This window comes from Rhinopithecus bieti, unplaced genomic scaffold (assembly GCF_001698545.2).
Source record: "Rhinopithecus bieti isolate Rb0 unplaced genomic scaffold, ASM169854v2 scaffold_36315, whole genome shotgun sequence".
NCBI lineage: Eukaryota > Metazoa > Chordata > Mammalia > Primates > Cercopithecidae > Rhinopithecus > Rhinopithecus bieti.
The window spans coordinates 1,320,984-1,348,556 of record NW_016815814.1 but is presented as its reverse complement, the minus strand read 5'-3'; the positions used below and the strand labels follow the sequence as shown (position 1 = coordinate 1,348,556).

At 40.8% G+C, this 27,573-nt stretch overlaps 1 protein-coding gene across 2 annotated transcripts in view; it reads left to right on the top strand.

Moving 5' to 3' along the window:
• The window catches only part of ANTXR1 (ANTXR cell adhesion molecule 1), a 250,777-nt gene that overhangs the window by 73,093 nt on the left and 150,111 nt on the right, over positions 1–27,573 (top strand). For both annotated transcript variants that reach the window (XM_017853768.1, XM_017853767.1), the window contains exons 9-10: positions 9,088–9,148; positions 21,130–21,228. In XM_017853768.1, coding sequence (XP_017709257.1) covers positions 9,088–9,148; positions 21,130–21,228 — 160 coding nt within the window. The remainder of the gene's footprint in view (positions 1–9,087; positions 9,149–21,129; positions 21,229–27,573) is intronic.

The following is a 27,573-nucleotide window of genomic DNA, read 5'->3' as shown; positions in this document are numbered from 1 at the left end:
TGAAGCTCAGATAACCTGCCCAAGACCACACAGCCCCAAGGGGAAAGCAGGGTTAGAACCTGCTTTTCCCTTGACTCTAGAGCCCATGATTTTTCCTACCTCTATTCTCTTAGGAAGGTAAAAATAATCAAAACCACCATTCAGTAAGTTCTTACTATGTGCCAGGTACTGTGCAAATCATTTCACATAATCATCTCCTTGAATCCTCACAGGTGCCATTTGATGTAGAAATCATTACCCCGTTTATAGAAGTAGATACCAAAAGTTCAGAGAGATTCACTAACTTGTCCAAGGCCACACAGCACAGTGAATAGTGATCCCAAATAGACTCAAGTCTTTCTAATGCCCACGATGTGAATGCCCACTGTGCTCTACTGAACAATGCAGGCAGGCCAGGAAGCAGCCCCATTTCAGAGAGGAAGACACTGAGGACCAAAAAGGTGAACTGGCTTGACAGAGGCAAGACCAGAATCCATGTGGCCTGATCCGAATACACTGTGGATGGGCAGGGGAGCACTTTGCCTTTTACTACCAGGTGGAGAACACCTCCAGAAATCATTACTGCCCAACAGATGAAGTACCATTGTCCTGGGAAGCTGGAGAATTGACACAGGCTGAAAGGAACATCTCCCCTTCCACACAGGACTCTGAGCACCATGACAGTTTTCCCACTCGCTTCTGCAGAATACGGTGATAAAATTACAAGAAGTCTGGATGGTTAGAAGATTGTAGCCCTTTAAGCCAGTAACACTGTAAAGGAAGAAACTATTCCTGTGCCTTCTCATATTGTGGCTTCTTCAGGAAATTTCCACTGACCACAACTGGTGAATTTAGCACCAGCCCTCTAGCAAAAATGTGAAGCAAAGGTCCAGCGAGGCTCCTGGGTCTTTGTTTGCCTTTTCAAAAGTGCTTCAGGCAGTGAAACAGGAACCTGCATGAAAGCTGGGTTCAGATAACACTGAAATAGGTCAGCAGCTTTGAATCCCAACACTTGGCCTTCTTACCACGATGCCAGCTCCTCCTCCCAGCTATCCCCACTTGGTGTGCAATTGAGGGTGGTGCCTGAAACCAAGGACACTGTCTGAAAAGGACAGCCCATAGTTGCTGGCACCAAGCCATCTCCATCTAGGAGAATTTCCCTAGGATAAATATTTAAGCAGACACTGGGCTTCCTATTAAGCAGAGTGAGTCAGCACATAGAGCTTTCTGCATGTTTGGTCAACAGTAAACAACAAGCATTGAGCAAACTCACTATGTTTGCAAGGATTTCTCGCAAGCTGTGGCATGACCATCCTTGCTATCGGGGAAACTGGGAGATCAACAGAACCGAGGAATCAATCTATTCCATAGTATATATAAATTTATTTTATTTATGAAAACCAGATCCTGGCTGATTTGTCCCTTCCACTCATGGGAAGCAATGTAACCCCCTAATCTGGCCCAGGCCCTAACAAAGCTGTGATAAAAGGCGAAATCTGTCTTCCAGGCTTGCCTCCCAGCTACTCTTCCAAGACCCCAGCAAGAACTGCAAAGGGTTTTCCTATGGTCAAAATTCATGTCACATTCCCAAAGTCCTAGAAAGTGCCTTACTTGGTATGTGGGATCTGTTCCATGCCGTCCGCCATTCCTCCTGATCACATACTAAGTTGTGCAATCCCAAAGACTGCCCTGTGTGTCATATTTCCCATGATATCCAGCACTGTGCTTTGCATATTTATTAATTACAAAGCAACCCAGAGTACCATACAGCTTTTGTGACCCAGGGAAGACCTACACTGCACAACGAGAGGGCAGTCTGTGGCTGTTTCTTGTAAAAATCCCCTCAGCCCCTCCCCTCCCCTCTCTTCCAAGATTGCATCTGTAAAACAGGGCATTCTGGGCACCATTCACATTAGCAGGCTGGGATACAAGACATAAATAGAATCAATTGTAATTTCAGTAGTGGGCAGAAAATCTTTTTTTTAAAAAATCGTTTGCCTCAGCAGTCATTAATTAGACTCAGATTTTGCAGACACTCAGGCCAGGCATTTCTCCTCCACTATTATTTCTATTCAGCTTATTAAAAAGTCCAAATTGAACGAGAATTCCCAGAGCTTGAAGAGCCTACAAAGATTGCAGAGGGGCATGTTCAGTTAATCCTCAGACCATTCCCATTCTTCCTGCAGCCCCTCCTCCTACATCCAGGAATCTGCTGAAACCCACTGTAAAAGCAACAGCAGAATTTTAGAACGAAATCAGCTCCCAGGAAGCGCCACTCACTTTTCCAGTCTGCTCATCTTATTAAATAAACCACATTTTGGAGTTCCCAGCTCTCTGAGCTTTTCTCCTGCAAACATGAGAGGAAAGTGGTTTAGTGGGGAAACAAATGAATTTCCTCACTTTTAGAACCTTGTTTATCCTACACTCCTTTGGATCAGATTCTCACTGAGTGTGAAACTAACAGAGTAGCATCTATTTGAGTGGGGTGCCCTCCCTCAGACAAAAACTTTGGTGTGTTTTAAGGATAAGCTTTATTGTTTAAGATACACAAACTGCTTCAAAATGTGTTTTCTTGCATGTAAGAGTGGTATAATGTATTTGGTATAGTGTATTAGTATACATAAAATTATATATGAATCCCAGAAATGTGTGTATAATATTCCACATTTGTATTTGTAAAGATTTTTTTTTTTTAGAGATGGGGTCTTGCTATATTGCCCAGGCTGGTCTCAAACTCCTAGCCCCAAGCAAGTCTCTCACCTTCGCCTCACAAAATGCTGGACTTACAGGCATTAGCCACTGCACCTGGCCATATTCCATTTTTATTTAAAGTCAGACTCTATAGAACTGACAGGGATCTGGGATAATGTCCATGGTTAACAATATGTGTGCCTATTAAAGTGTGGAGAAGAATGTAGTTAGAAAAGGCAACTTTTTAAACATTTTATTAATTAGAGATTAAATCATTTCAAAATTCATGGGGACAACATTAACAGTCCTGAAGATGTGTTTGAGCCAGTTGTGTGTCCCAAGCGGCCTGGCTGTCCCCAGGCTTATCTAACATGCTTTCTGCCATCAGCTGTAATAACGCGTGTGGCCCTTCTGTGGGTGGCTGAGCCCCACCCTCCAACCACAGGTCTCTATGTTTTTCCCAAGTAAAGGTGTTGAGGCCTTTACAAAGCTGGCCAACCTAATACAGGGGATTATGATATACTTACAACATTATTTTTTTTAAGGTAAGCAATTTTTTAAAAACGAAGTGTTGAAATTGGCCTCTTGGGAAGGCAGCAAGTCCCCAAAGATGGTGGTGCTTAATCAGACAAGGGGAGTATTACAAGATGCAGAATATGGCCTTGTATTCAGAAGACCCTGAGGTTACGCTTATAAGGGGAAAGGGAGATTAATACATAATATGCTATAATGCCAGTTTATTAAGATGTGCAGGAAGTGTGTCATTTATTCAATTATGTATCCAATATTTATTTAATGCCTACTATGTGCCAGGCTATTCATTGTGAGTATAATAATGGGTAAAAACAAACCCAATCCGGCTGGGCGCGGTGGCTCAAGCCTGTAATCCCAGCACTTTGGGAGGCCGAGACGGGCGGATCACGAGGTCAGGAGATCGAGACCATCCTGGCTAATACGGTGAAACCCCGTCTCTACTAAAAAATACAAAAAACTAGCCGGGCGAGGTGGCGGGCGCCTGTAGTCCCAGCTACTTGGGAGGCTGAGGCAGGAGAATGGCGTAAACCCGGGGGGCGGAGCTTGCAGTGAGCTGAGATCCGGCCACTGCACTCCAGCCTGGGCGGCAGAGCGAGACTCCGTCTCAAAAAAAAAAAAAAAACAAAAAAAAAAACAAACCCAATCCTTCTCCTTGTAGAGTTTATAATCTAAGAAGACAGTGACCAAACAATAAAAAAAAAACCCTAACCTTGTCCGTTGATACTTTTTAATTCAAAAAAACAGTGACCAAACAATAAAAAAAAAAAAAAAAAAAACACTGTAAATTATAAACTAGGATAAGTTTATCTAAAGGATGGTAGTTTACATTAAAATATGCATGGATATAGAGATATTTCATTGGTCAAATCACCAGCACTTAGGTGGCAGAACTCATATTGGATTTGGAGAGTGACAGAGACAGCAAAGTTAAGTTCAATGTTCAGGTTTTTGTCTTAGAGAACTGAACAGATGTAAGTGGTCAGTAGATAGTTAACCATCCTTGGCACCAGCATACTTCAAGCCCCATACATCTTTAAACCAGAATTTACCCTTTACAACAAATAAGACACCAAGGAACATGCTCTGAAAGACTTTCTGAAATATGTGTGAAAGCAAAAGGCACCTATACCATGAATGGATAAAAGAGGTTGGTCCATTATAAACACACAAAAAAGTCCTCCAACAGGAGATGGCCAAGTAAATAAAGATTGGTTGTTTATTGAAGCAAGAGGCAGAGCAAGTAGAAAAAAATATGCTGTGCCTATGATAAGGGAGGGCTTCCTTATAACTCTGTGCAGATATTCACAGTTCTATAAAGGTTCTTGAGAAAATTCTGCATGAACTTAGAACTTCATGAAAAAGGACATTAGATTTTTAGAATTTGAAAAAAATAAACTCTTATATACAACCCAGACTGGCCCACAATGGATTTCACTTTAAATATATCAAACAGCTCCTGTAACTTGGCAAAGTTCTTGTACATCTGCTGCTTCTCTTACCCGTCCTCCCACCAATAATCCAAGGAGATGTACAAAAGTAAACTTATCAGAAACAACACATTACAATTATTTAGCTCTTTATGGATTTCAAACATACTTTTCCATCTATTTTCTCTTTGAAATCTGTCCAAATGTTGGCAGAAAAATAGCATTCACCTTGGTTCAGTTTTTGTCAGCAAATATGATTAAGCAGAAGGCCAGTGGTGGCCGATGGGGTTTAAGCACATGTGAACCACGGTCCATGCCCAAAAGTAGCAGCAGTAGCAATAATGACAAAGGAATAGTTAACAGCAACTGTTGTTTGAATACATGCCAGAGATTCTCTTAGTGCTTTACTGTCAAGGTCGTTTTGACCACTTTTCTTGGTGACTTATTTTCAAAAGGTGCTCATGCTGGCTGGTGACCCAAGGGTTGTTAACTATCTGTGGATCAATCACATCTGTCTAGTACTGTCTATAAGACAAAAACCTTGTCAGTTTTCCTTGATCTCAAGCTCTCCCTCACTGTCCAATCCAATATGAATTTTATTACCTAAATCCGATTGATTTTACAAATAAAATATCTCTGCATTCATGACTGTTATTTAACCATCATACAGCCCTTTGAAGTTGGTGTTTTTCTTATCCCATTTTACAGCAGAGGAAACTGAGATTTGGAGGTTTGATAACTTGTCCAAGTCCACATGGCCAGTAAGTGATGGGACTTGGATTTGAATATAAACCCATTCAGAGTCCAAGTCTATCTTCTCAGTCTCCAGAGCCTAAGTTCTCGATAGTAATAGCTACCATTAGTTGATTACTTACCAGGTTTTAGGCACTGTGCTATGGGCTCTGCCTGTGTGATCTCATTTAATCTTCCCAACACAACAACTTTATGCTAGTACTTCAGGTAGATACTATTGTTATCCCACCTTTATAGAGAGGAAACAGGGACTCAGAGAGGTTATGAAACATGTCCAAGGTCACACAGCTTATGAGTGAGTTGACCTCAGCTATTTGATTCCAGATTCCAAGCTATTACTCAGGATACTAAACTGCTTTCCAAAATTGGGGTTCAGAAAAGTTAAGGGATTTGTAAAGGAGCATAGGTCAGGTAAATACGGACCAGGGCCAAGACCCAATTCCTCACGTAGGATTATAGTTGAGGTGTGCAGTGATCTTATTCCTCTCTCCTCTGCAGATCAATCATACCCTCACCTCAAAGGCTCTTACCTCTAACATCAGCCCTACTCTGTGTGAGTCTCTTCCACTGCATCTAGTGATCTCCCATCAACAATTCCCCAGTGTTGTGTCTACACCTCTGCCATGGCTACCACTGCCTGGGCCTCCCCACCCCCACACAGTCTCCAGTCCCTGAGCTGATCTGCTGTCTGCTACAGTTCAGACAGGCTGATTACCATACGGTCTTGGCTGCTAAGAACCAAGAGAACCCTTCAAATCCACCAACTGCCATTGTGACTTCCTACCTTTTGAGACCAGACCTTTCAAATGAGTAGGAGCCCCAGTCCCAGACAAATCCTGCCCACCCCCCTCACTGATAAATTTTACTCTATTGGCTGTATTGCATCCTTCCAGATGTTTTAAGTTAAGATTGGGAAAGCAGTGTTTTTACTGGATTGCTTGGCTGACATTTTTTGGCCCTCCATACACCCCTTAGATTTATCAGCTAATTGCAGACACTTTGAGAGAATAATACAGCATGTGTTTATTATGACAACCCCTGTCAGTGTGCCTTTGTGGTCAAAGACCCACGGATGGTTCCTTTACCAATCCCTGGTTAAGGATCAGAGTTGGTTCAAAAAGGTTGGTTGAAACTCAGATGGGTGAAAATGTCATGTGTGTGTTTGGGGAATGAGGACAGGACTAGTTCAAAAGCTCTTTTTAGTTCTTGGACTGTTTTGAAGTCTTTAGTTGTGAATGATAAAATGATTTATTAGGAGATGTCAAATGCCTGAGGAATTTTATTTAAAATATCAAAAAACAGCTTCATGTTATTTTAATATCACTGTTTAATAAGTTTCCCCCTCTGGGCTAGCTCTGTTTCTCAAATGTGGGCTGTCTGGAGACTTGTGCCTGAGGACAAGTGAAAGGGAGTGGCCTTCCTCCCTCAGTCACGGCAACCACTGGCTGAAGTACCCCATCAAACGGGAAGAGCCCAATAGCAGCAAGTTTTGGGGTGGGCGAATGGACAGTCTTCACAGTTCAGGCAGAGCAGTCTGGGATGAGTCACAGGATGCTAGCAAGCCCCAGTCCTAGGACGGTGCTACATGCACAAGAGACAGAAAAGACTAGATCAACCGTAAGACACTGGGGAAACCAGCAGGGAAACACAGGTGCCCAGGATATATCCTTGGGGTCCTTGATCCCAAGTTAGACTGACAATGAGTGGAAAGCAGGAGCTCAGCGTTTGACCCCAGATGCCCAGAGCAGGTGTGTGAGGACCGCTGACTCTAACAGAGATGGGCAAGGGACATGGGAGTCCGGAACGTTCCCTTCATGCTACAGTCAGGGTAGAGGGAGGAACTGAGGCTGCACCTGTGTCTGGGATGGGTGGAGGTGGCTAGGTAGGCCAGAGGCTGAGGAAATAAGGCAGAAGCTGAAGGAACAAATTACTTCCAACTGCAGAGTCAGGGGAATGCTGCAAACAAATAAGGGAATCGAAGTACAAAAATGCCATGAAGTTCTACAGAGTGAAGGAAAAGTAGCCAGAAAATCTGAATTTTAGAATTGTCAAGGAGAAATGTTGCTTTTGGTGACATTCAGGTACATAGAGTTATCTAAAATACATGGTGGGGAGATAACCTATTTCAATAAATGCATCTTAATATTTTCTTAAGCATGTTTGTTCATTTTCTTTCCCATTGCTTCTCTATAAGGATGCCCAGATTTCTCTCTGGAATGGGTAAATATGATCTCTTCTGAGAAAGTGATTTGTTTTCATTCCACAGATTGAGAAAGCTCATAAATATTGGCTGTCCTTTTCGTTTGCTACTAGAAAGCCTGGAACTAAGTCCGCTGTAGCAAGGAAATAAGCTCCTCACAGCAGATTTTTCCTATGCTATTCTCACTTCTTGCATCATCTTCCCTTTATTTCCCCTTTAGTCAGCCCCACATTGTCATTTATTCTCTTTCATTTGTGTCTTGTGATGTATCACTTAAGCTGGAACAAAGAAGCATATGTAAATAAATACAACAATGCAAATAAATGGGCATTTCCTCAATGCTCAAAGATGCTGTCTTCTTTCACAGACTTTAAGTTTTATAATCATGTCATCAGTTGTTTTAACAAATGCCCTTTTCATGAATAGAGAAAGGGTTTCCTTCAGCCCTCTAAACCATCTCAAATTCCAAATTAAGTAAAGATACTGCATTTGGTTGGTAAATTAACTCAATGTCTTATACATGTTTAAAATACTTGATTCAAATTCTAGAATCAATATTCTCAAGGTAGGATTTGTAAATGGTGGAGAGAAATTTAGGCACTACCGGTGAGAAACCCTGCTCTAGCTGGGAAAAGTCTTCATTATTAACTCCTGTGAAGTCACAGGGCTCCCCCGACTCTCCACTCAACCCTATAAGACTCATTTGTGGACAAGTGTATATTTCCATTTAACTAAGTCTCAGGAGGTCTTCCTGAAGAGTGAGGCACACCCCCTTCTAAGCTCACATTTTCCAGACTTTTCAAGCAAAAAAGGAACTCTCAGTCATCTGACTATGCAGCTCCTGTGGAGAGTTGACCATCTCCATCCTATCTCTCCAGCTCTATCTAGTATCACTCTTTTTTTTCTACTTTTCAAGCTGCCTTTGTTCCAGTTCAAGAAGTCTATGTACTTTTTCCTTCTCACCTTTACTCACACCATTCCCTGCCTGGACCCTAACCCTCCCCTAACCCACTCCCTTTCATTTGAGTCCCACCCTCAGCTCCCAGCTCTTCCATGAAGCCTTTCCTAGCATACCTGCCCCAGCATCTCCTCCATAAACTCTGCAGTTCCTACTCTCTACTCTTGCACCCTTTCACCTACAATATGAGTGGCCACTGGCATTTATCATTTCCAGTGTTAAGTCCCATTTCCACAACCCTATGTTAAACCTCTGCAAAAACTAGGACTGGCGTAGCATAGGCTCAGTAAAGACCTGCCAAAAGAGCAAATGAATGAATAATTCTTAGGGCTTTTAGGAAACCCAACAGCATCTAGCACAATCTGGCTTAATAAATGTTTGGCATTGGTACTAGTCAAGATGTTAGACTCCTCCCACCCCCATCCCCACTGCAACCAAATGTCCTTGAACCTTCCTATCTCTATCTCAGTAGCTAAAAGCAAAACCCTAATTCTATCTTTGAACAAAATAAGCTTTGCATTGACTTTTATTTCCTCTCCTCCTAGATTTTGAAGAAGTCCTGCATCGAAATTCTAGCAGCTGAACCATCCACCATATGTGCAGGAGGTAAATTGAAATGAAATGCTAATTGCTTTCAGACAGTTTATGATATTTTGAGTTCAAGTCACATATGTACTTCATTGGTGGTGGGGTGGGAAAGAGGAAGAGGAAGGGGGAGGGTAAAAAGAGGAGTTGAAATTGCTAACCAAATTTGCTCCAAGGAAAAAAGGAAAGAAGGAAGCCACATGTCAGTTGTTTGAAAGTTAAAAAAAAAAAAATCTGTCCAAATTATCTTCTTTCACTGGGCGTGGCACCTCACACCTGTAATCCCAGCACTTTGGGAGGCCAAGGCAGGCAGAGTCCTTGAGGTCAGGACTTGAGGTCAGCAGGACTTGAGGTCTGACCTCATGGCAGGCAGAGCACTTGAGGTCAGCACTTGAGGTCAGGAGACCAGCCTGGCCAACATGGTTAAACCCTATCCCTACTAAAAATACAAAAAATTGACCAGGTGTGGTGGCACTCGTCTGTAATCCCAGCTACTCGGGAAGCTGAGGCAGGAGAATCTCTTGAACCTGGGAGGCAGAGGTTGCAGTGAGCCGAGATCACACCACTGCACTCCAGCCTGGGCAACAGAGCAAGACGCTGTCTCAAAAAAAAAAAAAGAATTTTTATCTTCTTTCATGGGACCTAATTAGAAGGGAATTGTTAGAAATACTGGATTCTTACAGTGAATACTGAGTGACTACCAACACCCTACCTCTGGATAGAAATGGAATCACCCCTCTTTTTCATGAGGCCCTGCAGGTACTAGACAATCATAGTGGTCATAGGCCTCACTGGAAATACGGTTATACTTAAGTTTTTAGTTGGATGCTGGCCTTCTCACACAGTTAGTATATTTATCTTAACTGTTTAATCTGCCAGTCCTCACACAATGGTAGTGGATGGCTCTGGTTGTCCCTGTAGAGGGCCATATAGTTTTGTCATTAATAAGGAAGTCTCTATGCAAAGAATCAGCCTTCTTCGAGTCCCAAGTTTTTCTCTAAATGATCAAAATCAGGGTCATGCTCGTTTCATATTTTACGGACTGCTTAAAACTTCAACCATGTTGGCACTTCTCATATAATTCTTGACAGGTTCCCCATCACTCTTCTTTCATTCATTCGAAAAGTATTCTTAAGTGCCTGCTGCATGCCAGGCACTGTGCAAGGTGCTGGAGATACAGGAAGGAAAAACTCTGTGTGAGTTCCTGTCCCCCAGAAACTTGCATCTTTCACCATTGAGAGTTTATTGTTGATATCACCTTTTCAGCCTCCCAAAATACAGTGCCAGTTATTAATTTACCAACAGAAAATATGTCATACAACCTGATAAGGTAGGAAGCATTAAAGGAAGAACTTTCAGGCCTCCTCAAACACTACACACATCAGTGTTTATGGCATATTTTACTGGTATAAATGAGGGAACTCCTTAAGGATTTTATTCCAGCTTCTGGGCTATATTTTAGAATAATTGAAAGACTTTTGGTGAGTTAGATGCACTAAAAAATCGGTGCCAGCAGCAAAACATCAAGTATATATGTAAAGATATAAAGTCGTTACCAATACTTGGTAGCTAGTTGTGTACATACATAAATATACAGCATGCATGCATAAATACATAGGTACATACATAAATACCTATGTACATACATAAATGCATACATACATAAAGTTGTTAGCAAAATACTTGGTGACTGACTATTCAGAAATGTGTACTAATTTCCCAAAGAAAGGCAATCCCAAAAGATTACCTACTGACCTTTAGATAAATTGCTACCTGACCACACAGATGGCAGGGGTTAATGTGATTGCCACAGAGGTAGATCGGTGAGAATCTCTTTAAGAATTCAGAAATCTTACCTAGGCGAATTTGACAAAAACATATGACCACATGAATGCAGTGCCAGGGCTTCGTAAGGGGCCTGTGCAGTGAGGAGCCTCAGTTAGGCTTCATGAGCCGCAATGTAAATTCACCTCTGGGTTCTGTGTGCTTCAGGTAGAGGAATTGAGTAGGATATTTGATTAATTAAATCTCGTGCTGTGTGTGTGGGTTGTTTTATAAACATACATTTTATGGTTCTGTAATTTTAAAACAATTAGAAAATAAGGGAGTTCCTTAACTGTGCAATTATTGCATTCGTGAAGAAAACCCAGACTTTGAGTTTAGCAATCTAATTGGATGTGTTGTGCAACCTTGGAATGAATCAGAAAGTCTAAAGACAATGAACACAGTTTCTGTTAATTCACTAGTATAATGAATTCCCTCCCTGTAGGCTCCTTGAAGATAGAGAAGGAACCTTATTTCTCTCTACTTCTCACTGCCTAGCAGAGTACCCGGCACTTACTAGGTGGCCAATAAATGTTGACTAAATGTCTTGATTCATGTATTCATTAAAAAAAAAATGCCACTGATATTTGCCTATTTGACCCTTATTAACTCCTTTCACCAACCATAAGAAGTTAACAGACCTTTGAACTGCAACTAAAATGAAGCAAAATCTAAAATTAATAGACAAAGGTAGAGTAAGACCAAAGTAAAAGGAAAAATCTCCACCACTTAGACAATGGAAAATTGCCTTTGTAAGTAATTTTAACCTCAAAAAGTAAACAATATCCCTTATATACCATTAAGGTGTTCAAGACAATAAAAACACCACCTAAACTAAACAAAAATGACACGGAAATACCAGGGTCCAATCATATCATATCAGGATCTGATCACATCAAATTCATAGATTTCAAAGTTTCTCATCAAGTGAAACAGAAAAATAAATGAATTAAGAATTAAAAGATAATATTGGAAAAGCTAAGGAAAATATAAGAAACAAATACACAATCCACTAATAAATTTAAACAAAGCAATTCAACAGATAAATTATTCCAAGTGTTGTTTATTTGGTAGAACCAATAAAATAGACAAATCTGGTAAATCCAATCTAAGGAATCTTTCTTTAGATTTTCTTAAAATCTCTGGCTTATGTGCAGTATTACATATTTTATAAACAATAGTTATCTATATCAGAGTAAACGATCCAATCATACTATCTTTATTTCTTATAAAGAAAAAATTAAAACAAGACACAATGATGAAAGCTAGAATGAGGTCTTGAAAAAGGCCAGCTCCCATCTCTCAAATTCGAGTCATAAGGGTTTAAACATGCTGATTACAGAATAACATTTCTAAGAAGAGAATGAAACTCCCAAAAGATATCCTTACATCAACATTTCTTCCACAGATTTCCTTGAAGATTTCTTGTTGACTATTCTCTGGAGTAAACATAGCTTTCAGGAGGCCTGGGAGCCCATGTCATTGTCCAGATGCCTGTCAGAGCGAGGCATAGCCCCTCTGTGACTTTATTAAGCTAGTTCGAAGATACAGGTATTTATATGAAAGTGCTTTGAAAAGTATAAATTGTTATGCAAAACAAGATGGCTTGTTATCAGCATCATCTTAATAAGGATTAAAGGCCAGCGTTAGAATCATGATGTTGATAACGTCATACCTAGATGAGAAAAGCATTCCTGTATATTTCTCCACTGAAAGAAAATTGGGGAAGAGTGTCTGCAAAATGATTAATTAACTCACATGTATTGGGGGAGAGAGTAAAAAGGAAATAACTGATTGTTCACATTTCTAACGTATAATGGTGGGACCAATCCCTAGACAGATCTATGAAGAAGGTAGAATTTGCTTTCATCAAAAACCTTTCCTCTTAGCCTCCTCCCCTCACTCTCTGTGAATTCCTTCTTTTCCTTGGCCCCTAGAACAGCTCCTGCTGTGGAGCCCTACCCAGGTCTGTCCTGCTCAAGACACTCTATGCTGATGATTGCATTCCCCTAAGACAGTGATCTCAGCTGGCTCTCAACCCCAGCCCAACACCAGCAATGGTTCTGACAGCAAACTGAGCTCTGGGCGAGGCAGCGAGATAATGACAACGAAGTCAAAATCCAGCACCGGCCTTTATTTATTGGGCTGCAGCTAACAAGGTGTAATTTAATGGGACGAATATAAAGTGTTGAACTTGGGTTCAAATACCCAGTTTCACATACAGGCAGGTTTAGGGAATCCTGACTTGGTAACAATTAACGGTAGACAGGAGAAAAGACAAGAATGATCACAGTTGTCTTGCTCCCCAACAAGAATGCCTCTGACTAAGAAAAGCTGACACAATCTTAGGGTGCATCAATAACCATCCAGTGTCCAGGTCAGGAGAACTAACAGTCCTATTCCATGTTCAGACCATGGTTTCAAGTCCCACATTTTAAGAATGGCATTGACAAAGGCATGCCCATAGGCGTAGAGGTAATGGATCTGGAAATCACATTATAATTCATTCATGGATTCATTCTTTCATTTCCTTCTTTCCTTGCTTTTTTCTTTCTTCTTTCCCTCTTTTTCTTCCTGTTTGCCTTTCTCCCTCCTTTCTTTTCATCAATTCTTAGTGTCTTTTATGCACCAACCCACGTGAAAATATATGAATACAAAAATGTATAAGACTTAGTCCCAAATCCACCCACACCCCTATGAAGCTCACAGTTCACTCTGGGAGATAGTCATATGTTCAAATAAATCACAAAACCATGCAGTAAGCACTGTAGCAGAGGTCTGCTTACGGAGTAGTGAGAGCACTAATGAGATGCCTGTGCAATGAGGAAAAACTGAAGTCATCACGGAGACTAAGGCCAGGAATTGAGATACTCACAAGAGCATCTTTAGATATTTGGAGGATTCCCGTGCAGAAAGAAATTATTAGGCGTATTATGTATATCTCCAGGAGACCACCACGGAGGGGTTGGGGAGGAATTCAGTGAGGCAGAGTTTGGCTTACCACATGCAACTTGTACAACTAAAGCTTTCCAGCAATGGAGTGGATGGTCTGAGCTCTCCCCCCATGTGAGCAGTGGCAAAACAGCCATCTGTAAGCAGATGCTATCTGGAGAAAACCTCCTCCAGGTCTCCTTTACAGCTTCAGATTTCTAAAGACTTAAATACTAAGGTATTAATGGCTGATTATTTCTCAATAACTGAGGAAACCAGTATTCCTGGAACTGTTTTGCATTTTTAACTGGAACTCTTATTGGGGAGAGGGAGTGGAGAGAATATCTAATCTGCTACCATCAAAAAGAATTCGGGCCGGGCCTGGTGGCTCATGCCTGTATTCCAGCACTTTGGGAGGCCAAGGAGGGTGGATCACGAGGTCGGGAGATCGAGACCATCCTGGCTAACATGGTGAAACCCCATCTCTACTAAAAATACAAAAAATTAGCTGGACGTGGTGGCAGGCTCCTGTAGTCCCAGCTACTCGGGAGGCTGAGGCAGGAGAATAGTGTGAACCCGGGAGGCGGAGCTTGCAGTGAGCCGAGATCGCGCCACTGCACTCCAGCCTGGGTGATAGAGCGAGACTCTGTCTCAAAAAAAGAAAAAAAAGAAAGAAATCAAAAATAATTTCAATCACTGCATTGGTGAACATATATAAGGAGAGAGAACCTTCCCAGAACTCCTCCACTCTCAGAGGTTATAAACTGGCAGCCTACAAGTTCTATCTGATCTGCATATATATTCTTCTTCATACTGCATTTTTTTTACTTAAATTTATTGCTAACATTTAGAAAATCGAATTTCACCTAAAATACAGATTTTCATCTTGTCTTGAAAATCAGAACTGACAACACTGAACCTGTATTTATTATAAGTTAATGATTATTGAGGACTGAATAAATTCCTTTAAAAGAAGCATATACACTTTCCTGTTCATGGTACTCCTCACCACTCTCCATTGTCACCCCAGTACCGAGGCCAAGCATGTGGTTGCCATTCAGCATGCTGCTTATGTCACTGTATTTACAGTCCCTGTTCCAAACCATGCAGGAAGTCATCTGCTATGTGGAAACCCTGTGTAGCAACTTTGACATTACTTGTATTAAAGTTTCTAATATTTGTGCAGATTAGCCTCTGTTTAATTAAGAATATGGACACATTTGGCCCTGCCTAACTTAGCTCCTCTCTGGAAAATGCACTGTGTGCCTGAGCACAATCTTTCTGTGGTCCTATTCAGTTGGTTTCCAACTTCCATAGTTCACAATGTGCTATGGAAGCAAGGATGCCAGGAAGGAACTAATTGGAATCAAGTGTGCAACTTGCCAACTGCTCTACACTTGAAGTTCCTATACTCCAGAACCGGAAGAAAGTTATAATTAGCTCCTCACACTGTCATTTCAGCAGCAGTTGTATTCCTGCTGTGTTTCCCACTGTTTCTGATAAAACTGGGTGAGTTGGCACAAAAAGAAAGTCATTTAAGATGTCGTGTTTACCATTTGGAAATTTCGATGTTTAAAACAGACACATTCAAGCAACATCAGATAGTGGTGTATTTCTCTCACTTTTCATTGTTTTTCGAAGCATTCATTTCAAACCTTCGGTCACCTCTTCCAAATGGATTGCTTCATTCTCTGCTCAATCTTTCCTTTCATTTAAAGATATTTCTATGTGGAGGAAGGACTCTCATACACAAATACAAAACAGCACAACACTTTGGAAGAGTTTTGGCAGTTTCTTAAAAAATTAAATATACACCTACCATATGGCCCAGCCATTCTACTCTGAGGTTTTACCTAAGAGAAAAGGAAATCTATGTCCAAACAAAGACTTGTGCACAAATGTTCATAGCAACTCTATTTTAATAGCCAAAACAACTAAAATGTTCGTCCACAGGTAGGTAAACAAATTATAGTTTACCTGTACGATGGACTAATTAATACTCAGCAATAAAAAGCAATAAACTATGTATAAATCTCAAAGTAATTGTGGATGTGTCCTAAAATAATTATGCTGAGTAAAAGAAGCCAGACAAGAAAATTACTTACTGCATGATCCTATTTACATGAAATTCCAGAAAATGCAAACTAATATACAGTTCCAGAGAGCAGACCAGTGGTTGTGTGAGAGTGGAGGTAGGGAGGACTGGGAGGAGAGATTACAAAGTAACACAGGGAAACTTTTGGGGGTGACAGCTACGCTTACTGTCTTGACTGTGGTATTGTCTTATGATTGTATACATATGTCAAAATTTATCAAATCATACACTTTATGTGCAAGTTATTGTATATCAGTTATGCCTCACTAAAGTTGTTATAAATTAAAAGCTATAACTGAAAAAAGTTCTAGAACAATTCAGGCATCAGAAAGCACCCATTATATGTCAGTCCCTACGTTTTATTTTTGATGTTCCATACCACATTAAGCATCTAAGAGGAGAGCAAATTCAAACTGACTCACAAGATGAAATATCACTAACAATAATTTGGCACAAAAGTCTTGGGTGACCAGAACAAGTGGAGAATATACAGATATCTCATTTTCAGACAGAATCTTTATTGAGGTCATCTCAAAGCTATGTGTTCCACATTTCCAAAAAGAAAAAAGGAAACCAAAGAAATGAGAGAACAGAATGGAATAAGTCTTATCAAACTACTTACTGACCTTATTTTTTCTTTTTTTAAATTGAGCTATATTTTACCTACTATAAAAATCACCCTTTTAAATGGTACAATTCAGGCCAGGAGTGGTGGCTCACACTTGTAATCCCAGCATTTTGGGAGGCTGAGGCGGGTGGATCACTTGAGGTCAGGAGTTTGAGACCAGCCTGGCCAACAGGGTGAAACCCCGTGTCTACTAAAAATACAAAAATTAGCCCAGTGTGGTGGCACACGCCTATAATTCCAGCTACTCGGGAGGCTGAGGCAGGAGAATAGCTTGAACTTAGGAGGCAGAGGTTGCAGTGAGCCAAGATCATGCCACTGCACTCCAGTCTAGGTGATAGAGTGAGACTGCTTCTAAATAAATAAATAAAAGGTAAAATAAAAAGTACAATTCAGTGGTTTTTAATATATCACAAAGTTGTACAACTATGATAACTATCTAATTCCAGAATATTTTCATCACTCCAAGAAGAAACCTTATACCCATTAAGCAGTTATTGCCCCATTTCTTCCTCCCTCCAGTCCTGGCAGCCACTAATCTACTTTCTGTCTCTGCAGATTTGCGAATCTGGACATATCTTACAAAGGGAGTCATGCAATATGTGGCCTTTTGTGTTTAGCTTCTTTTATTTAGCATAATGTTTTCAAGTTTCATCCATCTCATAGCATGTATGAGAATTTGATTTCTTTTGATGGCTGAATAATATTCCATTTTATAGAAATACCATACTCATCAGTCGATGAACATTTAGGTTATTTCCATTTTTTGGCTGCTTTTAATAATGCCACTGTGAATGTTATTGTATAAGTTTTTTTGTGGACATAACTTTCAGTTATCTTGGGTATATGTCTAGGAGTGGAATTTGGGGGACATAAGGTAACTATGTTTAACTTTGTAGAAGAACTGCCAAACTATTTTTCAAAGTGGCCACAGCATTTTACATTTCCACCAAAAATGTATGTGGGTTATAATTTCTTCACCAGCAGATGCTATTGTCCGTCTCTTTTTTTTTCAGCCATCGTAGTGAGTATGAAGTAATATCTCCATATGGTTGTGGTTTGTATTTCCATGTGACTAATGATGTTAAACATCTTTTCATTCATGGACCTTATTAAGCCTCAGAAAACAAACAGGATTAGACCTGGCTGGGACCTGAATAAATGACCACCTTATCCTTCCCCTTTATTCTCTTTCTATGCCAAGATATGTTATTTATTCAATCACTCAATGAGCTCATCCTGAGACTGACTCAGTCCTGGGTTAAGGCACAGCCCAGCATTCAGAAGAAATAGAAATGTTAGCCTCTGCCATCAGAAAGCTTTCGTTGTAATTGGGAATAACAGTGACAAAAGAATATAGATCTTAAGGGAACCTTAAAGGATATATAACTAAAAAGATTAAATCAAAGACCATTTTCAGGTGGAAAATTCCTCCCTAAAGCCCTGCAATCTTGAGGTACTTCTTATAGGAACTGTAAGCCAACATACAAGTTGCCTAAAAACACAGCTGTACATATTTTGAAAGGTGGGTTCAGGGCTTTGTAGATTAGTGGAATTAAATCAGTGTCCTGTTTCTAGTGTGTCCTGGTTTTCACTTACTGGCAGATTCATTCAAAAGGGTTTTGTTACATAACGTCTATGTGTGAAGAGCTGACATTCTAGTCAGGCTGTTGGGCCAGATGTTTGGGCTCTTCTGGTAACCAAATGTGTGCACTAACACAGAAACCCTATCAGGCAGGATAGGAGCTCGCCTCTGCCTGGGTACACTCCCCAGAGCATCATTTCCTCCATCTTCTGCCCTCGCTTAGGGGGTTAAATTGTTTGGTTTCCACCATTGCCACATCATGGATTCCTGCTGTCTTTCTTCCTAAACTCCCTGAGGTCGGGCCAAGCAGACATGCAGGCAGCCTCTTTTATAGAGGATTTAGCAACTCAACTGGTAATGTTAGAACATGGTGTTAGAGAATAGAGTTTGGCATGTGGCCTGCATTTCCACAGTCTTCTCTTCCTCTGCTGATCTTTCAGGAAATAAGAGAAGAAGGCACAGCAGTGAGGCAGAAAATATTTGGAATCAGCAAAAACGTCAAACGACAGATGTCTGTATGTCTGGCATTCAAAATGGACACAGAAATAGGTTTCTATAGGCTTAACTGAGCAAATAAGAGAAGACAAGATTCTTCTACAAATCTAAATTGCTTATTGAGCCAACCAAGGAATCTGTCAGATGCCTGACAGACATCTAAAGAAAACTACTAAGCCCATCTTTCTAAATGTAGGAATTGTACATTTGCATCAACATGTATATATAAATCCTCCATAGTCATAGGACTTATGCTCCTGAAAAAACCATAGGCCCATCACCTTAACTTTTGGATACGAGTCCCAGTTTTTCTGCTTTACTAATGACATGACTCTGGGCAAGTCATTCAAAATGTCACAATCTCCATTTCCTTATTGTGAAGGTCTCTTATACTTCTAAAAAGCATTCTTTTCTAACTTGTACTCCTTGTGGCACATGTAGCGCCTCTGCATTCTTTTATTTAAATTTCAGTTTCTTGCTTCACATCCAGGCCTGCTCCACTTTTCTGCAAAATCAGCAAACCTGCCTAAAATTAAAATAAAATAAGCTTTAAAAAAAATTCACAACTTCAACTCCTAAATGATTCCTCTGTCAGAAGGCAATGAGTCCCCATTTTCGTATGGTGGTTCAGAAGAGAATGGCTGAGTTCTAAGGGCATGGCGTTTGGTGCCTAATAGACCTCGATTCCAGTTCTGATTCTGACAGTTACCAGCTGTGGGATCTTGGACAAATTACTTAACTTCACTAAGATCAGTTTTCTCATCTGTACCTCCCCGGGCTGTGGTGAGGTTTAAATGACTCAGACATGTACAATATTTCACAGAGGGCCTGGCTCACATTGAGGGAGCAATTAGCATTAGTTACTATTGTCTTGGCAAACGTGACCTCTAAATCAGTTTCCTGGGAATGAAGGTGGCATACACTCATGACATTTATTAAACTTTGAGAGTCCCATATACTAATTCTCTAATTTCATTCTTCCTCCAACAAAAAGTCAACATTTAGACAGCAATGTACTGTTTAAGATCCACATTCACAAACTGCATTTTTTCCTCTGACCTTTAGTCTATTTCTCTTGTGATATTCCACATAGCATTATCCCAATCCCCAATTTGTAGATACAAAAGGATGATAAAAGTGAAAAAAGTAGAACACTGACCATTAGATACCAACAAACTTAAGCAAATATTCCCAAACATTAGCCAACTAATTATTGTTTTTTTTCCATGTTAGGACTATTGTAAAGGACAGTTGTTTTTACTTAATGACGATTTTATTCATGTGTATTAATCAAACATATGTTAGGCCAATGAGCAATTAATATGCAGGCTAGCAAGATAAATGATCTCTTCTATGCAGAGACAAATGAGTACTACACTGAGGGGCTGATATCAATTCAACTAGGTAGTATTTGGCAACTGAGCACTGCTAAGCAACACTGTGATTCATGGCCGGGCGCAGTGGCTCAAGCCTGTAATCCCAGCACTTTGGGAGGCCGAGACGGGCGGATCACGAGGTCAGGAGATCGAGACCATCCTGGCTAACACGGTGAAACCCCGTCTCTACTAAAAAACATACAAAAAACTAGCCGGGCGAGGTGGCGGGCGCCTGTAGTCCCAGCTACTTGGGAGGCTGAGGCAGGAGAATGGCGTAAACCCGGGAGGCGGAGCTTGCAGTGAGCTGAGATCCGGCCACTGCACTCCAGCGCGGGCGACAGAGCGAGACTCCGTCTCAAAAAAAAAAAAAAAAAAGACTGTGATTCATTCCTAAGTACAATTATTCCTACCTAGCCTATGTACTGCTACTGTGTGCCCAGCAGAGATAGGAGTGCCATAGTGGCATCAAACAACTCCTGACGTAAAGGAATGTTTTTCCAGCTGGGGGAAAAAAGACAAGAAAACAACACCAGACCATAGGTAATGACAGTCCTACACTATTCAGGACAAGTTGTGAATGCCCTAAGGCAGTGACTTTCTAAAATGTAGGCACTGTGGGCTCTTAAGAAATCCTTTCAGAGGAGCACAATGTGTAAAACAGACACAGAGGAGGTGAGTTGACTAAAGAGGAAGTGGAGGGCCCCTCCCCTGTGGCTCCCTCTGGCTACAGAGATCACAGATTTTCAAACTGCCTGAACTTGAAAATTGGCTAAGATTTGAATGGACAGAGAAGAGGGAGGAAGGCTTTCTGGGTTAGGAGGACCAGTAAGCCCAAAGATAAAAGGGTGGGAATTCAAATAAGAAGTGATAGGTCCTCCTCGGGACACCTAGTGAGGATGTACTGGTAAGTTGTGAAAGGAACCCACCTGGTTGCTTTTGGTTTTCAACCTAAATTAATTTTTGAATATTTTAAGCCTGGTGAAATGGTGAACAAATGCTATAAATCAGGGCAGATGGGAAGCTTAAGGTTATTGGTCAAGTAATGAGTCTTGTCATTATTCTTTATTTCAGAGTCATTTCAAGTTGTCGTGAGAGGAAATGGCTTCCGGCATGCCCGCAACGTGGACAGGGTCCTCTGCAGCTTCAAAATCAATGACTCGGTCACACTCAGTAAGTCCTTGCAGAGTCCATGGGTTTCTTCAACTGGCTTCAGAGAAGGGAATTCCCAGCCCTGCTTCCAGCAAGGCCACATACATGAAACTAGCAGAAAAGAGTCTTCTTTGCAGAAAGACCCGTAGCAAGGGCATAGTGAGCCCCTACAGTGGTTCCAGTCAGAAAAGGCACCCCCTGGGTGAGCACAGTCCCATGGGCATCCAGCTTGGTAAGCAGAGCAAGGCTGGACTTGAGCCCCTGTCCTCCACAAAACACAGAGCCACATGTCCCAGCCCTGCAGCAGCCCTCAGGAAGCAGCGGGACACTGGTTTCCTTGTCCCCTGCCATCTACCAAGTGGCTCACTCTCAGGTGGCAGTGCTGGTGATGGTTAATTAGGGCTAGAGAAATGTGAGGCGTCTTAACAAAGTATTGGGACTTTTAAGGGTACGTGTGAAAAAGGAATGGTCTAAATGCATTAATCTTGAATAAACCAAAAACCAAACCATTAGGCTTGCACATGTAGATTCTGCAGCTTTTTTCAATCTGGATGGTTCTTGTGTGGAACAGCCAAGAAACTCTCATCGTGGTGAATATCTTACATGAAATACAGGAATATGGAAGTAAAACTAAGTGCATTTCATGAGAAAAAATGAATTATCATAACATTGGCTTCTTCAAGAGACATTTGTAGCAGTCAAGTTCCTAATTTAAAGATGTGTGTGATTCATGTGGCTGACCAGGAGAGATGGGGAAAATGATTATATGAGGGACAGATGCCAGAAGCACTGGTTATGATTTGGATCTGGCATCCCTCACACAGATAATTATTTATTCCACATCTGTAGTGATAACCGTCATAATATATTGCATTTTCTGTAATGCTATGTACCTTCTAAATGCTTCACATCTTTTTGCTACAACAGCCCTGAGAGGTAGAGAGAGCAAGGAGGAGAGGAGGACACACATTTGTTGACTAATCACTCACACTAGTTTTCTCCTCCTGATAGCCGTTTTTGTGTGTTTTTTGTTTTTGTTTGTTTGTCTTTGGAGTCTGATTTTGCTTTTGTTGCCCAGGCTGGAGTGCAATGGCACGATCTCAGCTCACTGCAACCTCCACCTCCCAAGTTCAAGCGATTCTCCTGCCTCAGCCTCCAAAGTAGCTAGGATTACAGGTGTGCACCACTATACCCAGCTAATTTTTTTTTTTTATTTTTAGTAGAGACAGGGTTCATCATATTGGCCAGGCTGGTCTCGAACTCCTGACCTCAGTTGATCCATCCGCCTTGGCCTCCCAAAGTGCTGGGATTACAGGTGTGAGCCACCGCACCCGGCTCCTGATAGCCTTTTGAAGAAGGTTATCTTGTTTTTAAAGAAGAAGAATTGAAGGGGTGTGGATATTTCCTTCTTGACATCATAAAACCCACTTTAGTAGTTAAACAGACACATGCTGCGGCTTCCTCACAAACATCTGGAATTCCTGGCCTTGGAGTAATTCCAAACATTGGAAACATTCAGTTAGTTTTCTTAATATTTGGAAATGCTCTCACAGATCCAAAAAGTACGTGCTATTTGAAAACATTCTGAAATATCCCTGAGTAGTCACAGTGTGAAAGTTGGACATGCATCCCCAGCAGAGTTCTTTTTTCTCCCTTTCAATTGGGCTGTCGCTTAAGTCCCCCTTTTCTCTCTCTTTAACCAAAATCCCAAGTCTAACATCAGAAACTCCTGAGGGTTTAACTCAAAGATATCAATACCTTCCAAAGAAGACTTCCCAGACAAGCGGGCTTTCAGGCCCAAGCTCTCTGAAGACACATGGAAGTGGGCTGGGGAGAGAGAGAATCTACGCTATGTGCTGTTACTCAAAGGTTACACAAGATGCTGTATTAAATAAGATGAGGCCAGGCACGGTGGCTTATGCCTGTAATCCCAGCACTTTGGGAGGCTGAGGTGGGTGTATGGCCTGAGCTCAGGAGTTCGAGACCAGCCTGGGCAACATGGTGAAACCTTGTCTCTACCAAAAATACAAAAAATTAAGTGGGTGTGGTGGTGCACACCTATGGTCCCCAGCGACTCAGGAGCCTGAGGCTGGAGGATCACTTGAGGCCAGGAGGCAGAGGTTGCAGTGAACTGAGATCATGCCACTATACTCCAGCCTCGGTGACAGAGTGAGACCCCATCTAAATAGTAATAGGAAGAAGATGAAATGCAAATTCACTATGGATTTGTAAAGTGAGTACTCGAAGGCCTATTTTCCAACTTCTCTGTGAAATTGTGTTTCTTTCTTGGGAAACCAGTCCATCCTCTCTCTCCTTTCTTCCTTTTCTAATATATAGTTGCAAACATATGCACAGGCTTGTCACCTCATTCATATTCAAAAAGAAATAGAGGTTGTTGGGGTAGGGATTTGGCTTAAATCACAAACCCGTGCCTTCAACACAATGCCAACAGTTTGGAGAAAATGAAGGCAGTGATTTGATCATATTCTGTGCTGCAAGCAACACCCAAAAACTCAAGCATACAGCTATTAAAAATATTCCAAGGGGAAAAATAGCGTTTGAGGAAAACACTTGGCCTTTAGTTAGTAATTCACCTGTTCATTTCCATGCAGAAAATAATATGAACAAGAACCTGTAGAGGAAGAAAAGATGAGCAAATTTTAAAATGCAGCACATTTACATCTACATTTTTCTGTCAACTTTATAAATGTCATAGTTTCCACTGATTCCTCCCTATAAAATAAAATACACTTAGATTCCCTTACCTTTCCCATTTTCCTTCCCCACCTCTATACCCCAAGTTTTAAAATGTTATCTGTTCTTATTTTATATCACATATTTCTTTTTTCGAGATTCTTTTTCCTAAGTGCAGCATTGAATTTTGTGACAAAAAGAGAACATAAGTGATACTATTAATGAGAAAGACTTAATTGAAGGCCCAATAATGAAGCTAAGGCTGTGTGACTCTAGCCACTTCAAACATGAGGCCAACCTCAGGGTCTTCAGCAAATAATGCAATAGCAGGCTATGTGAAGCAAAATCCGTCAAAAGAACAAATTAAAAATTATGTGGATAGTAGGAGATATTAATAGGATTTTTCAAGTCTTAGAACTTAATTTAAAATTAGAGATCTGGAGCATGTATCTTTATGCTCTAAAGACATAGGGCATATAATACTTTTTTAAATGACTGTGAACAACTTTGCAAATTGATCATTCTAAGACCTGGACAAAAATGCCAATAGATTAATGCCAAAAGTAGAAATTGTTTAGACACATGCTTAGATGATAAGCATAACCAGAAAATAGGTTAATACATACTTCTCTCCCAATTTCCTTGCATTTGCTTAAAAAATCAACCACTTAGAAATCGAAGACAGTTTCTAGATTTGTGGTCAACAAAACAGATCCAAAATTCTGGATAAAATATGATTTTTCAAATTATATCATGTGGCCTCACTCAAAGGAAAGAAGTGGGAATCTCCAAGTACAGGAAACAAAATGGGAATAAAAACCCAAGTTAAGACACAAAGTCACGGGGCTCCAGGCCAGGCTGCAGGCTGTGATCCCAATGCTGATGCAGATACAGGACACCAGATCTCAGGTCTGTGCCAAGGCATCACACAAAAGCAGAGCCCCCTGCAGAAATCAGGCTCCAGCAGGCTACACCAAGCATTTAATCGGGCAAGAAAGCAGGCAGGGGATGCAAATCCACAGGTGTAATGATGTTACATCCCCCATGTGATACAAAAGCACCAAGTCAAGAAACTAGCCCCAAAATATGTCTGTGACCTTCCTGATCTCTGTGGCCCTACAGACGCCATGCACCTTCACCCTGTGGCAGTCTTCCACATAGCCCAAACCCACAGCATGCCTGCAGCAAACAACCCCCTAAAGGTGGGCTGATGGCACACAATGACAAACCATGTCAAGATGAATGAAACAAACAGAACAAGCACGAAGGGAGGATCAGAGAGCAAATTTGAAAGGGAATGGAAAATAAACATGTTTAAAATGTGTAAAGAGATCAAACAGATCATAGGGGAAAGAATACTCATCAAAAGCAGATTTGCAGAAGAACTGAGTGTAAATTCTAGTTTTGAAAAAGTGTATTCACTGAAATAAAACTTCATGGAAGGATTAAACAGTGTAATTAGACACAGATGAACATAAACTATATGAACGAGAAGGGAATTTAAGGAAGTTTCATCTCATCCCCCAACCAAAGCACCACATCCAGATTTTTTTCACCTGAGTTTTATCAAGTTTTAAGGGACAAATGACCCATATCACATATGTACTCTTCCAGAGGAAAGAAATAAAGAAAATGTTTTGTTTGGTTTTGTTTTTTGAGACAGGGTCTGGCTCTGTCGCCCATGTTGGAGTGCAGCGGCACAATCGCTGCTCACTGTAACCTCTGCCTCGCAGGCTCAAGCAGTCCTCCCACCTTAGCTTCCTGAGTAGCTGGGACCACAGATGTGAGCCACCACACCTGGCTAATTTTTGTATTTTTTGTAGGGATGGGGTTTCACCATGTTGCCTAGGCTGGTCTCGAACTCCTGGGCTCAAGCTATCCACCCACCTCAGCCTCCAAAAATGCTGGAATTACAAGTGTGGGCCACCACACCCACCAAGAAAAAGCATATAAATTCATTCTATGATAATAACATAATCTTGGTTAAAAAAAAAAAAAATGGACAAAAGCCCTAAAAGTAGAGAATATTTGAGATCAAGCTCACTAATGACAAACATCTAAATCAAATATTGGCAAACAAAATCTAGCAATGTATTTAAAAAGGACCAAGATAGCTAAGACAATTTTGAAGACAGAGGGGGAATTTGTTTCTCATATAGCAAAAGTTACTGATGCCAGGTAGATATTAAAATTCATTATCTGTTCCTAATTTAAAAAAAAATATTTCTAGTAAACTAGGAATAGGATAAGACTCCTTTAACATAAAAATGTATCTGCATATTTGAATTCAAAACTCAGTATCATTCTAATAAAAAAATCACTATGTAGAGGAATTCACTTTAAAGTTCAGAAGAAAAAAGCAGAACAATCCATTTCACCACTATTATCTAATATTGATCTGAAAGTTCTAGCAGCACTGTCCAATAGAACTTTCTATAATGATGGAAATGTTCTAAGATGGTAGTAGCCACAAGCCCCATGTGGCTGCTGGGCATTTGATATGTGGCTAGTGCACTGAGGAACTGAATTAGTAATTTCATTTAATTTTTATTAACTTAAATGCAAATAGCCACATGTGGCTAGTGACTACCGTATTAGACAATGCCATGAACATTATAATAACACCAGAAATCTGATCATAGATATAAATACAGGAAAAGCAGCCAAACGTCATTGCTCTAAAATAATGCTTGTGTCTTCCTGGAAAACTAGAGAGTGAACCGAACTACTAGGCTACCGAGAGGGTAATTAAGTTTGATGACTTCAAAATAAATACCTTGCTTATAACAATCAGTAGCTTTGCCAGTGTTCAGCAATGACAATTAGAAAACATCACAAGAAAAATATAGCAACAACAAATAAATTTTTAAATTTATTTAACTTTCATTTTAAGTTCAGCTGTACAAGTGCGGGTTTGTTACATAAGTAAACTTGTGTCATGGAGATTTGTTGTACAGATTGTTTCATCACCCAGGTGTTAAGCCTAGTACCCATTTTAGTTACTTTTCCTGATCCTCTCTCCTCCCACCCTCCACCCTCTAGTAGGCCCAGTGTGTGTTATTCCCTTGTGTGTCCGTGTGTTCTCGTCATTTAGCTCCCACTTACAAGTGAGAGCATGCGGTATTTGGTTTTTTGCTCCTGCATTAGTTTGCTAAGGATAATGGCCTCTAGCTCCAACCATGTTCCTGCAAAGAACATTATCTCATTCTTTTTCATGGCTGCATAGTATTCCATAGTGTATATGTACCACATTTTCTTCATCCAGTGTATCATTGATGGGCAGACAAATAAAATGTAACAAGAACTAACTTAATCAAATTTGTAAAGACGTATATGATGAAAGTCACAAAACTTTCTGAGGGATATAAAGAAAGTGTGAGGAGTTAGAAAGCCATAGACTCATGGCATAGTTACAAGCTCTGGAGCCAGACCACCAGGGAAAAAGAGTCCTGGCTCTGTCATATCTAGCTGTATGACTGTGACATCTTATTTAACATTTCCATGCCTCAGTTTCTCTCTCTGTAAAATGAGTATGGCAATAATAGCCATACTATGTCTTGGATTGTTATGAGGTTTAAATGTGGCAGGCAGGGCTTAGAATGGGGTCTGGGCCGGGCGCAGCGGCTCAAGCCTGTAATCCCAGCACTTTGGGAGGCCGAGACGGGCGGATCA